At 42.7% G+C, this 14,620-nt stretch overlaps 1 protein-coding gene across 1 annotated transcript; it reads right to left on the bottom strand.

Annotated features, from left to right (window-relative positions):
- Positions 1 to 134: 134 nt before the first annotated feature.
- Positions 135 to 14,215, bottom strand: lrig2 (leucine-rich repeats and immunoglobulin-like domains 2). The gene is made up of 18 exons (XM_077573661.1): positions 13,572 to 14,215; positions 12,627 to 12,701; positions 12,273 to 12,407; positions 12,028 to 12,171; positions 11,712 to 11,855; positions 11,453 to 11,596; positions 11,203 to 11,346; positions 9,276 to 9,356; positions 9,062 to 9,133; positions 8,878 to 8,946; positions 8,637 to 8,800; positions 8,240 to 8,551; positions 7,867 to 8,148; positions 6,802 to 7,242; positions 6,579 to 6,731; positions 5,172 to 5,312; positions 4,284 to 4,529; positions 135 to 2,280 (listed from the first exon to the last, which is right to left on the bottom strand). Exons 1-18 carry the CDS (start codon positions 13,757 to 13,759, stop codon positions 2,123 to 2,125), a joined length of 3,093 nt encoding a protein of 1,030 aa, XP_077429787.1. The 5' UTR covers positions 13,760 to 14,215; the 3' UTR covers positions 135 to 2,122.
- Positions 14,216 to 14,620: the final 405 nt, after the last annotated feature.

Here is a 14,620-nt window from a genome sequence, read left to right as displayed (position 1 = left end):
GCATGAATGTAAATTTGGGGTCGTTACTGATTTGGCCCGTAACATGACGTTTAGCGGGTCACACTCTTGGATGAAATACAGTGAACATATATAAAAAAATAAAAATAAAAATAAAACAAAACAGTTGCAGGGTGTATCTTGTAGAACACTATTCATGTTTATTGTCTAATAGCTATGTAACAAAAAGTATTTTCAATTTTAATTAAACATGCTTTACACAATGTACATGGTCCAAAAATAGAATTGGAAATAAACTTGAATAATACTTAGAAGAAAAATAATATTTTTTTGTTTTTACCCTACTGGTAAACTTTGGTATCGAGGGAAACGCAGTGACATTGAGATGGCAAGAATAACGTAATGTATGTCACACGATGATTGACAGTAATGTCATGTAGCTCCTTTAGGTTAAATTGTGAAAGCGTCCAAAGGGAACACAGAGATGGGTCCAACATAGATCACGAAAAACAACATACGGACATCTGGAATGTGTAAATTCACAAGTAATAATTACTAAAGTAAACATAATAGTAAAAAAAAAAAAATGTACATAAGGCTTCGGAGGTTTGACTGCTTACATTTAAAAAAAAAAAATGATGGAATTGGGAGACCCTCAACGTACCACTGCGAGATTTGAGAGGGTCTCCGTTTTAAAGGACAGTACCGTTTCGCAGCATGACAATGAGGAGCGCGTGCCATGTCGGCAGCAGAGGAACAAAATCCAAGTGCAAAAAAAGCGACGTAAAAGACGTTATCGTTTCAGTTCTGCGTGCTGCATTAGACGTACTTACAGGAAAAAAAAAAACGAGAGTACAGTGGAGCCTTCCTTAAGTCAAAGGGACCTTAGCGACGTACAACTTGGGAGTTCTAATCAGAAAAATTATCAATGTACTGTGGTCTTGAACGTATTGCCACAATAATGATAAAATAAAAAATAAAAAAAAAACACCAACAATGTGCTTACAAAAAAATCCTGAAAATGATCAAACAGGACTTCGGCAACTATGCTTATTAGGTTAATGATTTGTAAGCCACTTGAGAAATATCAATACTTGTACATTGTGTATCATAATTATGTTGGACAATTTGACAACATACGCGATACAACAATTCCAACTCAAGAATATTTAGAATTTTCTTTGGCTTGTTAGTTGGATTTTGTTGCGACAAGGAAAAGTGTGTGTTGATAATGTCATCTGAATATATACGTAGCATTACGGGTGACTAGTTCTACTTGTCTTAAGTCACTACGAGTGGTTATCTTCCATTTACACATGCGCAAGCGTTAGAAATGTTGCTTAAAACATCACCTCTGGTGTTAAATCAGAAGACCGCCAAAAGGTGAGCTGGGAGAGGCTCATCTCAATTGTAGCCCCAATGAGGACAAAACATAATCGAAAAACGAATGGACTGATAGCGGCCATCTTCTACTTAACACGCTTGACAGGAATGTCAACTTCAAAAAGTTGCCTGTACTGTCAAAAGGGTTTTGAACTTTAGGGGTTCCACTGGAATTCTCAGTACCAAACAAAGCGTAAAATGTCATAAAACGGATTACTAGCCTGTACATACATGTATAAAACAATACATTCTACACTTGTTTTTTTCTTTTCTTCACAGTGCCTTTTTGTCTGCAGGAGGATTGGTGGCTTCAGTAATAATAAAAGATCACTGTAAAATTAAGTGCCTGTGAGCGGTGAAGGGAAAACTGATCAGTGCACGTGTCGCCTCGATGGAGGTGACACAAAAAAGAAAAAAAAGAAAAACATGATTGTCACATAAAATCAAAAAGGTCCTCCCGCTTGGTAAACTGCTTGAAAAGGAAGGCTGGATGAGAGCGTAAGGCCGAGGTTATTATATTCATATGTAATGCTAATACACGCCACATTGTGGCGTCGCTGTCTCTACGCAGTCTTCAGTCGTCCGCCTCTTGCTGCTTGTTGATATCTCGAAGGCGATCGCCCTCAAATCTTACATTCACGACGGGCGGAGGTCGCTTCCGTTCAGTTGAGACGAGAGCGATGCATAAACACTCCCGGACAGAATCTTTGGCAGAGTGTTGAAGGAGGTAGTGGGTGTCGGAAGAGGCCGGGCAGGGGGAGGGGGGGGGGGGGGGCGTGGCCTATGTGGGCGCTGGATGGTCCTGAGGGTTAGTCCTTTTGGGGGGTAGTCTGTGGTTCTGCGTACTCGCCACCGCCGCATCCCCTGATGGAGGAAGTGTCCTGCCCCCTAGGGGCTTGGGGTTTTGCCTTTCGCACCACATTGAGTTGCTGACAAAGTCTACAAAACGGCACAGAGAGGACACAAAAGAGGTGTCAACAATTATCTCAGAGAACATTAAACAACCAAGTACAGTAAAACTTCTGCTATCTGTCCATTTCCCAAAATGTGTTTTGTGAGCAAGATGTTTTGGGTTATCTGACAATTTTGCAAATTGACATACTAATGTTACCCCACACAAAATGTGTTCAGCTGTGACTTGACCGCTAGGATGGGTTAGGATCCGCCATTTTCAAGTGACACTTAGAATCTGGCTGGCACTCTTTTTGCCTTTTTTATTCCTAAACAGAGTTGGAGTTCTAGCAGAGATTAGCATTAGCTAACAGCACTACCAACTATCCATCCATCCATTATCTTGGCCGCTTTTCCTCACAAGGGTCGCGGGGGTGCTGGAGCCTATCCCAGCTGGCTTCGGGCAGTAGGCGGGGCACACCCTGAACTGGTTGCCAGCCAATCGCAGGGCACACAGAGACGAACAGCCACACTCACAATCACACCTAGGGACAATTTGGAGTGTTCAATTAACCTGCCATGCATGTCTTTGGAATGTGGGAGGAAACCGGAGTACCCGGTGAAAACCCACGCAAGTACGGGGAGAACATGCAAACTCCACCCAGGAAGGCCGAAGCCCGGACTCGATCTCACGTCCTCTGCACTGGGAGGCGGACGTGCTAACCAGTCAGCCACCGTGCTGCCCACTACCAACTAATAACCAATATATTCTAATTTTCAGCAACATTGTTGAAGTGGAGGTGTGGTATTTTTGTGTGTTGATGTAGGGCTCACTTTTTTTCAATCCCCCCCTCACACTCCAAGTTATTCGTAGCCACTCATCTAGTCACGAGTCCCAAGCAACTAGTTGCCATACTAACAAGAGATGGAGTCTGCATTGCTCCCCAGTAGAGGGGGCAGGGTGAGCACAGAGCAGTGGTTTATTAGCATGGGGACAGGACTGTCCCTCAAAATGTAGGGTGAAAAGTGCACTTCAAGACCCCTTGGGGTATTTGGATGATAGCCTTTACATGAATTGGACAGAAAGTCTACAAAAGCAAAATGACCCGTTCTAATCGCTACATATCGATGTTTTCGCTGCTGCCTAATAGGCCAGAAAAGTCTTGATTGTCGAGTGTTAGGACTCCGGGGGAAGGTGGGAATCAAAACACACATTTTTGCAATCTGTTTAACAGGGATGTGATTTGACCAAAGTGAAATTATCTGAAAATTTAGCCGGGGGTCTGGGGGCCGAAGCTCATGGGTTTTCCGTGTTTTTAAGTACTTTCAATGCACTCACATGACAAAGAAATAGACAAAACAACAGCATAAATTTTCAATGTATATTGAACTATCCCATATAAAATGGCAGTTTTAGTCAACTCAAAATCAGTCACATTCAAAAACATTGGACTGCCTTTGCTTTTAAAAACTATCACTGAGAATATCATCATATCTAACTAATGTGATTACTAAGTTAACACATAAATAATGTTGAAGAGTTCAAATTTCATGAACAAATAATTGTATCATGACCAAATGAAAAGTAACTCATATTAGAGCATACCACAAATGTCTTTGTTATAGCAGAAGATTTTATCTGTCGGAGTCATGTGCATACACAATGAACTACAAAAAAAATAAATAAAAAATTCGGATTTTTTTTTTGAGGGGGGGGGGGGGGGGAGATAAAAAAAGCGGAATTCCGCGAATTAGCGGAAAAATCACATCCCTGGTTTAAAGAGGATGTAGGCCAAAACATTTTTTTTTTTTGTAAATAATCTTTAGGGATTTAGTTACGAAATACGGTCTGAGGTTATGAAGGGCGTGCAAGGAAGTCACTTACACAGTGACATAAAAGTACATCCCCATTACTGCCGTACTTGCTATTTTTCATTGCATTTTTATATCTAAAGCCCCCAAATATTTTTCATACAAACATTTATAGTAATGATAATTTAACAGCGCATTCTAACTTGCATGGCATCACCGTGTCGACCCCCAGTTCTTACCACTGGCACAATCTTCCATTGAAGCGTGGCTGCCGGGCCTCTCCGAATCTTGCTTGCCGAGGAGGCGCTCCAGGGCGGCGTCCTCTCGCCGAGTGCGCTCAGCGAAGCTCTCCTTGAAAAGCGGCAGGTCTTTGTCCAGTGCGTCGTCTTCGCCCAGGTAGGCGTAGGGGCAGTAGTCCCGCGTGCGAGAGTAGATGTTGGCGTTGTCGTAGCAGTCGGAGCAGATGACGAGCGGACTTGCGCCACCTTTTGAGACAAGACACACAAAGTTCAAATGCAGGGTTCACTTAGGTTATTGAAACTAAGGCTATGCTTTTATCCCCTTCGCATTGGATTTTTTTTTTTCAAACAAATTCTAACAGCCTATCTCTTTAAAGCCATTAGTCCCCGTTTTCTACATATCACACATGAGATGCACACTATTTCTTCTCGTCATAAGGACAGTTCTCGGCTTCCATGGTTCAACTTTCAACTCGCAAAATTTAGTTGCATTAGTTAACTCGATTATGAGAATTTCTATTAGGTTTCTGGTTCTGAAGTGTTCGGTTTAGGTGAACGGTATGGGATTTTTTAAAAGGTTTTAGGTGGACTAATGAATACACACTCACACGCACGCACATGCAATATAAAAAATAAATGTTTTAAAAAAAAAAATTATATATATTTTTTAAAAAGAGAGCAATGATGATGACATGTCAAATCGGTAAAATTACCGAATGAACAATACTGAGCTCTCCAGAAAAAAAAAAAAAAGGTTTCTGGTTACCCATGAAATCCCATTATTAGATTTTACCACATTCTTTGTCATTTTATGGACTGATAATATTGCCCAAGAAGCTTGAGATGGAATGCAAATGACTCATGAGACAAGCCATATGACAAGCAGACCTGAGGGGGCTCCACCTGGTCCGTCACGAGCCTCTCCGGGCTGGAAGCTGCTACGGCCCGTGAACAGAGAGCCCACCCGGCAGTGAAGCCGTCCGTTACCGTCCGTTTCCACCTCGCTGCTTGCGTCTCCGTAGCACACACCTGGGACACGCACAAGACAGTGAGTCGCAAAGCTTCAGCGGAAACATTTTCTAATGGAGGCTTTGACCGCCTTTTTTCTTAGTTACAAGCAATGTGGACACATGCTACATATTCACTACGGAATACTGTACAGCCGCTATGACATTGAGTTCTGTGTGAATCAACTAGGGCAGCAGCTCTCAAGTCTTTTTAGAATAGAGCATTTTACCGATCATCACATCGAGTACTCGAGTTATCAGACCTAGGATGTATTATTATTATTAACTCATTCACTGCCATTGACGGCTATAGACGTCAAAAATTCATTTGAACTATTTCTAGTAGTTTAACATTTTTTTCCCACTCTTGTTAACAAGAGTATGAAAACTTTGAATTTTTATTATTGTACATTTAGAACAGATATAAAATTAACTAGTGGAGTCATGGGATTAATTACGATTAAAATTTTTAATCGCCTGACGCCCCCAATTTTTTAAAATCTTTTTTTTTAACTGTTCTAAATGTACAATATTTTTTTTCTAGGTTTTCATACTCTTGTTAACAAAAGTGGAAAAAATGTTAAACTACTAGAAATAGTTTAAATGAATTTTTGACGTCTATAGCCGACAATGGCAGTGAATGAGTTAAACACCATATGTGCATGTATTATATAAATAAAATGTATTATTATTATGGGTGTGCCCCAAAAAACGATTCTCATTTAGTACGATTGAGAATCGATTTTAAATATCCCAAAATCGATTTTATTTAATTAATTAAATTATTTTATACCGTCTTGCCTTTGTGTGTGCCTTTATTTGGAGCGATGTTCATGTTGTACCCAATTTGGCCACTTAGGGGCAGTGTGGTTCGACGCAGTCTGATACACTGTTAAGTTGTAGCCACGTTAGAGAGTAGAAGGAAAAAGTCACGATCAAGTTATTCCAGTAAAATGTTGTTTTTTTGCAGTGTGGAGGCGTTCTTTTGAGTGATGAAAGTGCCGCGAGTAGCGCGCTAATTAGCATTAGAGAGTCAGACTGTAGTAGACCATTACAATTCCTTGCACATCTATAGATTGAAGCAAAAATCATTGTCAATCAAATCATTTTGAATCAAAAAACATTCTTGATTGAAAATCGATTCTGAATCGAATTGCAGACCCAAAAATCGAATGAGAGTGAGACATTCAAAGATTCCCACCCCTAATTAATTATGTTTGTCCATTTGGGGTTGCCACAGTAACAAGAAACAGGTGTGTGCGTGCGAAGTTCAAGAGGCTAGGCTTACTGTCTGTGCCCTTGTGCACGTATCCATTGGAGAAAGGAGGCATGAGCTGCTGGTGGCTGCCAGCCTCAGAGTTGCTGTAGCCTTCTGGAGGTTCTGACAAAGTCCCCTGAGAAGAGAGGTAGCTAGGGATGTCCGGCGGTAAATTCATATCATCTGAGGAAGAAAAATGTCCTATTTGAATGTGAAATGATTCACAAGTTGCCCAGAATCATTATTTTCCAACCTGTGTTGGTGATGCTGTAGTCCTCACTCTTCCTGCGCATGTGATAGATGACAATGACCCACACCAATGAGGTCCCAACCACGCAGCACACCACCACGATCACCACGATGCCCACGGTGGTCCAGCCGTCTTGGTCGTACCCGGCGGCGGTGTCGCAGTTGGGCGATGGTGAGACGCCCAGGTAGATGTGTCCGCGCTCGGTTCCCAGCGTGTTGGACATGATGCAGGTGTACTTCCCGGCATCACTGGGGCCGGCGTCCACTATGATGAGGAGTTGGTTGGCGGCGGCGAAGAAGTGGCGCTCCGTGAGCACGAGGGGACCGTCATCTTTGGTCCAGTTTAAGCGTGGGGCGGGGCTGCCTCCGGCGATGCACTGCAGCACGGCGGTTTCGCCTCTCGCCACTGTTCGGTCCTCCAGGGGCCGCATAAACGAAGGAGTTTCTGCAATAGGAAAGGATGTCATTGCTTGATGCAGTGACTCGCAACCAAGAGTCCAACGTCACTTAATTAGTCCTAAAATGATTACTGTATTTACTACAAATATGCAACTTGGATCATCTATTTATTCCAGGAACATATTGTGACAGACACAACACCCACATGTCCTTCCAGTGGATGGCTAAAGGTACCAGTTTATTGTATAGCTGTGTAGCCAGCTGTTGCCATTCATATTTATCAACAGAATAACAGTTTTATATTCAACTAAACAGGTCAAATTTGCCACTAAGTAAATTTTTTTTTTTTTCAGTAGATGCAGTGTTTGTGCCCTAACAGTGATAATCGGTTTAACCAGTGGCAAAATCTCCTTTTTTACTTCCTAGTAGACTTCTACGTCAGCACTTCCAAATATGGGCACACTGTCAACCGTGTGACTATTTCACTTTGAGTGAGTGCAGTGTGAAAAGGGTTTAAAACAGCTTTGTTAAGATCTTTGTTGTTGTGATTATTGACATTATACTGTGCAAGCAGAGCCTCACTGGGCCTTCGCTAAATTTTTACCATGTCAACATTTGTCTGAGTAAAAGTACACAAGCAGCACGATTCAAGTAGTAATCGACAACTCACCTAGGACGGTGAGTGTGGCGTTGGCGGACAAGCTGCCCGCCGCGTTCTGCGCCGTGCAGCTGTACACCCCCATATCCTCCGTCTTCACGTTGGCGATGAAGAAGATGTCGTCGTCCGGCATCACGTGCATCCTGCGCTCGCGGGCGGCGGGGAAGTCGGTACCGCCGTCCTTCTGCCAAGCGATCTGTGGCAAAGGGTGGCCCTCAGCGGCACACTCCAGCCTGGCCATGGTCCCGGTACGGATGGTAAGATCCATGGGGGTCTTGAGAAAGGACGGCAGCTCTGTGGAGGGAGGAGAATCACATTAGAATCAAGTTCTGACGGCGTTGTTTCGATCAAATCGAGGCCTGAAACGATATACAAATACGCTCACCGTTAACAGTGAGCTTGGCCCTGTTGGAGTAGTTGGCGCCAAAGTGGTTGGACACCACGCACTGGTAGCTTCCCTCGTCGGTGAAGTTGACGGTGAGGAGGTGCAGCACGGTGGTGTAGATCAGCTCGCCCTCGTGGTACCGGGCGTAGTTTTGTACCTCGGCATCGTAAAGCACCTCGCCGTCCTTCCGCCATGCCGTGCTCATTGGCGAGTCGCTGCTGCTCAACGCCACGCAGCTCAGGGTCACGTTGTTGCCGCGCATTGCCACCGACGTCTCGGGATGAGTGGTGATCCGAGGCTTGGGGAAGTCGTCTATCGGGTTAAGAGAGTCACGTCAATTCATGGGTTACATTTGGATGATTTGGTGTGAATGCACTTCCGTTACAAAATCACGGACCACAAACATAGTCTTCGGGGTTGACTGAAAGCACACTGTGACCGAGCAGGCCGGCCGGGTGGGCGCAAACAGCCGAGACGGAATGAAGGAAGTGGCTGTTGGTGAGCCAGGGTCCGAGCCATTGCATGTGACAGTCGCACAGCAGGCTGCTTGTGTTGAGGATGCTTGAAGGGAACAAAAACGTGATAGTGAGAAAAATGTATTCATCACCCAAGATTTTTTTTTTTTCATTTTTACTTACAAAACTTTTAGCTTTGTATGCAGCAATGCCTCAGGATGTATTGACATGATGTCATTCCTACTGAGGTCTCTGGCAAAATAAGACAAAAAATGCGGATTACAAGGAAGTCTGCAATTTTTTTTGTCAAATACAACAACAATGCACTCCGGGATAGAAGAAGCAGGTGTTCCTATAATTCACTCACAGGTGCTCCAACTCCTCCAGACCCTCGAAGGCTTTCTTGGTGATTGACTTGATTTTGTTCTGCTGTAATATTCTAGAAAACAGAATGTTTGATGGTAAATTAGCTGCTTGACAAACAACTTCTGTTGCGCACAGCTTTTGTTTGGGCTGCACGATGCAAAAAGTCAAAATCGACATCAACACAAATAGATAAACAAGCATTTCAGTGTCCTCACAATGTGTTCAGCTTTTTCATTCCATCAAACACGCAGATGGAGTCTTCGATTGCCCAAGAAATTTCATTATTGTGAATGTCTCTGCCAAAACAAAGAATCACATATTAGGTTAGAAACACACACACACTGAGTATGCACACGCGGTAATGGCGTGTTAAGCGTGTTGAACTTGGAGTGAAAGCACATTTTGAAAAAGCAACTTGTAGGAGACATTAAGTGGTCAGTCCTTGTTATGTTAGGAAGGTGCTATGGCAGGGAGCGGAATGTACACTTTACCATTTCAATGCTTAATACAAAGCAGGCTGTGTTAAATAACACAACTCACAATTTGGAATAATAACCAACTTGCTCTACCTACCGTCTAATCAATAATACTGTAAAAAACGAAGAAATTCCAAAACTGTGAAATTATAATTTGAAAGATTATTTTCTCCTCCTACACCCCAATCACAAGGGCCACACTTCCACATTGGGCCTCTCTTCCAATGAATGGAGAATGACCTGGCCCCTCGCTTGGCAAAAAAGCCGGTTCACAGGCCCACGGACATGCCGGATGCCTTGCGGGACCGGGCTCCTTTTGTCCTTCCTTCCTCACGCTTGGCCACCTCTGAAAGAACTCCTGCACTCTCGTGATTCCCCTCTCACATGAAAGCACCCACCATGCTGGTGTGTCAAGCTGTCGCAGCTGACCTCCTTCTCGAGCTGCAAATAATGAGTTCACAACATCCCCTCATTGCCTCGCAGATGGAAGTACGACGAAGAGGCTACATTTTACGTAATTAGTTCACGATGGCACAGCAAGCAACATAAACAAGGGTCAGGCTTTATAAATTGTGTCAAACTTTCGCCGATGCAGGAACCAAATCCTATAGTCTGCATGGGCAGAGATGAGCAGCCGTTACATTACATCACAGGGTGGTGTGCAGTACCAGGAGGAACACCCAAGAGCGCTCACAATATTGCTGTCAATCACAATCTTGAGCGAAAAAGTAATAAACTAATTCCCAAGGTTCTCTAGGAGCCATACAGCGTGACAGCAGCATCTCTACTCCTAACAACAGGGTGGGGGGGCTTTTTGGGTGGACAGTGCAAATGGCAAGAAACAAAAGAGGGGAGAGAATTCTATAAAATGACATGTTGGGTGCTCTTGAACTACGGCTGAATTTACATTGCATGGCTCAGGTGACACAATTTATTTATTTATTTGTTTATTTTGCTCTATCGTGATACAGTGGGGATATGTGGGCTTTTTTTTTTTTTTTACAATAATATGTTTTATATGCCCCCACTAGTTTTGCTACTTGCTATTGAGTGAAAATGGCATGATAGTTGTTCTGGGCTCAAGTAACGACCAATCACAGCTCACGTTGCGAATGTCGCATGACCTCTCAGAAAAACAGGTGAGCCGTGATTGGTCGGTACCTGAGCCCTGAGCAACAGCGGAGAAATGTATAGTGCGAAAAATTTGGCACATGGAAAGAAAGACAAAAACAAAAACCGATATAAGCATTAAATCAGAATTGGCCATTTGGACCTACGGTTGCAATGTACTTCCAGCCTAAACAAATCATGATGACAATGATGAAGTGAAAACAACACAAAATATATTAGTGGATGTAGACTTGGAATTGTGAGCATGTGTACAGTTATTTTCACTTTACTAAAGAGGAACCTACAAGAGCTACAAACTAAAGAGTGAAGCAAACAAACCTGCCATGTTCCTTCAGAATGCACAGACACCAAAAATGAGTCATAATATATTATTATTTCTGGAAATCACAATATTCTTTATATGAAAAAAAAAAATAAATAAATACTGAGTATGATTCATTCTCACAAGTTCCATCAGTGATGGATGACAGTGTGGATGAATTGTGAACGTTTCGGACCCTAACCGGTCATTCTTATTTCATGATATAAGACTTACAGCGTGCGCAGATTGGCCAGACTACTGAACACTCGCTCTCCCACGTGGCTGATGGAGTTCTCGCCAAGGTTCAGGCTCTCCAGGAGACCTAATCCCACAAAAGCAGTCTCCTCCAGTCTGGTCAGATGGTTGAAGGACAGGTCTCTGTACAGGACAAAAAGTACACATTTAAAGATTAGATTAAGAAAATACTGTTTTATGTTAAGGATGTAAAACATGGTTATTCCAGATGCAAAGAAGACACACTTACAGCTCCTCCATCTTTTGGCAAAACTCCCAGGCATCTGGTCGGATGATGCCCACGGCGTTCTGGCTCACTCGCAGGATACGCAGCATGCGCAGGCCGTACAGCCAACCTTTGTTCACCTCCGTTAGATTGTTGTGCTCAAGCTCTCTGAAACATCAAATTGCGATTAACTACCCATTGTACTGTCACTGTTAAAGTTCGATAAGCAGCATCATTAAGCGCTGTAATATCATAAAAAATCTTAATAGCCATCCCTACTCACAGTTCTTCCATGCTAATGAGTCCAAAAAAGGCCCCGTCCATGAGCTTGGTGATGCCATTTCGTTGCAACTTGAGTGACCGCAGTGCGTCCATCCCTTTGAATGTCAGGCTGTCCACGATCTTGATCTTGTTACGCTTCATTTCACTGACGAGTGACAGGAGAGATCAGTCAGATGAAGAGTCAAAACATACTTTATTTGTAGGGATGTTGCAATCATGTTTTTTTGCATGCTATTTTAAGAGGAAACATGGTTTGTCTTTTTTTTGTAGCAACCCTTTTATTTTATTTTATTTTTTTTACATCGGGTGATACTTACAGAAACTGAAGACTGGAAAGTTTGAAGACTTTAGATGGCAGCACAGTCAATCTGTTCCTGTTGAGTTTCAACACCAGCAAAGAACTGGAGATGTTGTCGAAGCAGCCTGGCTCCAGGACGCTGATCTTGTTATTACTCAAATTCCTGTAGAAGATTAAAAGACAAATAAAACAAAACTTGTGAAATGTTCTCTTCTAGCCAATAAATCCAGTTGAATTTAAGCCTGTGAAATCTTGGGGACCTACAGATATTTTAGCTGCATGGATGGAAAGGTTCCCACCCGGAGCTCGGAAAGGGAGTTGGACGTCAGGTCCAGCGTCTCCAGGGACTCGTACGGCAGCAGCTGATGCATCAAGAGCTCAGAGATGCGGTTGTGTATTCTACATCATGCAACACAGACGCATGTGTGAGTCAAGATGGAAAATTGACTTATAATTTATTCATGTACACATATTAGGAGAACAAATGACTCAAATCATTGTCTATGGGTACCTTTTTGCATCATATATTAGTCATTTAGTATGGATTACAGCTTCTATCAACATAAAAAGGATTTAAGTTTACTGTAAATTATTCAGATAAGGTGATTTAACACTTACAGTGACAGTGATGTGATGTTGGCAGAAGCTTCTCCAAGGAAAGGGAGGGCTGTCAGTTCATTGTGGTTCATTGAGCTGAAATTAATTTTAACACACATTACATCAACAATGTAGAAAGTCTACACAGTCTTCTATAAAAACACTCACTGTAAAGCTATAAAGACCAATTACAAGAGCTGCACTTCTTTACGACAATATCACTATTTAAGGGTTTGCGAGTAGCCAGGTACAAAAGTACGGTATAGGTTTAAGATGCAATATCAACATTCACCACAAGATGGCAAGCATGGCTTGGTTGTATTTGCACCAGGGTCATGCATTGCCCTACACTACGACGTGAGTAGGGCTAATAACTTTTTTTTTGCAGATTTGGAATGACATGCAGGATGAAAATAGCACCTGGATAATATTAACATTTTGACTGAGTTGATTTTTGTCAGAAAAAAATGCACACTATTATTACATATAAGTTGCCACTAAATGTTCTCTCCTATCAACAGGAGTGTTATGTGAGAATATTGCAGTTGCGATAACTAATTAACTTCCCCCAAGGTTTCAATATAGTATCTCTATTTCATCATCTATTTACCCATCATCACCTACCTAAATCGCTTATTACCATCTTTCTTTTGATTGACGCCCTATCAAACAAAACTAACCATCACCTCTCAATATTCAAAACGACATCAACAATAATCAACATATTGTTAAATTGGTTATACTTTTATTATAGCTTTTGTACCTCAGCGTTACACTTTTACAAAGTTAGATACGAGCAATGTTTTTGAGCTTATTTTAATTAAAACAAAACCAACATACAACTTTGCATAACAAAAAGATGCTAAATAAGAGTCGAAGTGTTCATCGGTGAAGTGTCAGTGTTACTTTTGATGTTATCCCCGAAGCAACTTCAACACATACACGCTAACTTAGCTAACCACTTACACTTGGTTTATCCCCTCCGGTAGCTCCAAGGGAGCCGTCGAGAGCCTTTTCCTGTTGCAGTCCAAAACTCGGAGCTCGTCCGGTCCCTTGGAGCACGAGCAAGGAGCCGGACACGTCTCGAGGCTCCAGGCACTCGCACCGAGAAGCACGAAGACGAAGGCCGAGGGAAGGGGCCAACCTTCCGCCATTTTAAATGTCTTCCCGCAGGAGTAGCTGTGGAGCTACGTGGCTAACTCGCTTTAGACGTTTACACTTTCACTATTCGGCCGCCGAGCTTTTTCCACAACTCGAGGTCGATCAAGCAGAAATACAATTTGAAGTAGTGACACTATCCCGGCTCCAAACGGAGCTAGTAAGCGGAGTTGAGGCCCGGTTTGAGCGCAGCATCTTGGCAGAGATTCCTCCTTTTCTTCTTCTTCTTCCCCGTGCCTGGAATTCCTTCCGCTCCAACCTGTACAGGCGACCCACATACACCACTTTCTCCAGCGTCGCGTTCAGTTCCACACCATGTTTGTGTTCAGTTAAAGCGAACCGAATTAGAAGTCCTGAAATGTTCAATCGGGTTGTTTAAAAGAATTTGAAGTCATTTCATCGTCTCCGCGTTTCTTGATAGAACAACAAAGCGCTTCGTTGTTGATGACATGGGATATTCTAGGCCCCGCCTCTTTTTGGCAAGATGCGGATGATGCTATTGGCCGTGGGGTAAGTTTGTCAAACTAGAACGCGAATGTGATTGGCTCTCACTACAAAACAATGTGGGAAAATAAAGCTTCTTGAGATCAAATTATATTGTGACAAAAATGACATTCTATTCTTTCAAAACGTTCTTTTTTCATAATTGTCCTTATTGTTGATCTGCCACGAGGTTACAGTGACACATAAATGACATAAATGTATTTTTATAACACTTCTCTCATGGTGATGACCAACAAAGTGCTTCATATAAATCTAACAGAACCATACGGAGGTGACACGGAAGAAACAAAAACTTTGGGTTCCCTTGCAATACACTTTTTAACCGTTACCGCCCCCGCCCGACCTACGAATGT

This window comes from Vanacampus margaritifer, chromosome 8, assembly GCF_051991255.1.
Source record: "Vanacampus margaritifer isolate UIUO_Vmar chromosome 8, RoL_Vmar_1.0, whole genome shotgun sequence".
In the NCBI taxonomy this organism is placed as follows: Eukaryota; Metazoa; Chordata; class Actinopteri; order Syngnathiformes; family Syngnathidae; genus Vanacampus; species Vanacampus margaritifer.
The sequence above is the reverse complement of the archived record's forward strand: the minus strand, read 5'-3'. Positions and strand labels throughout refer to the sequence as shown.

What these genes read in the sequence shown, in the direction of transcription:
- lrig2 (XM_077573661.1), bottom strand. Translation starts at nt 13,759, where the DNA reads ATGGCGGAAGGTTGGCCCCTTCCCTCGGCCTTCGTCTTCGTGCTTCTC. An exon ending in TGCCAAAAGATGGAGGAGCT is followed by an intron (nt 11,347 to 11,452) that starts GTAAGTGTGTCT and finishes TGTCCTGTACAG; the next exon opens with AGACCTGTCCTTCAACCATC. An exon ending in CTACAGCATCACCAACACAG is followed by an intron (nt 6,732 to 6,801) that starts GTTGGAAAATAA and finishes TTTCTTCCTCAG; the next exon opens with ATGATATGAATTTACCGCCG.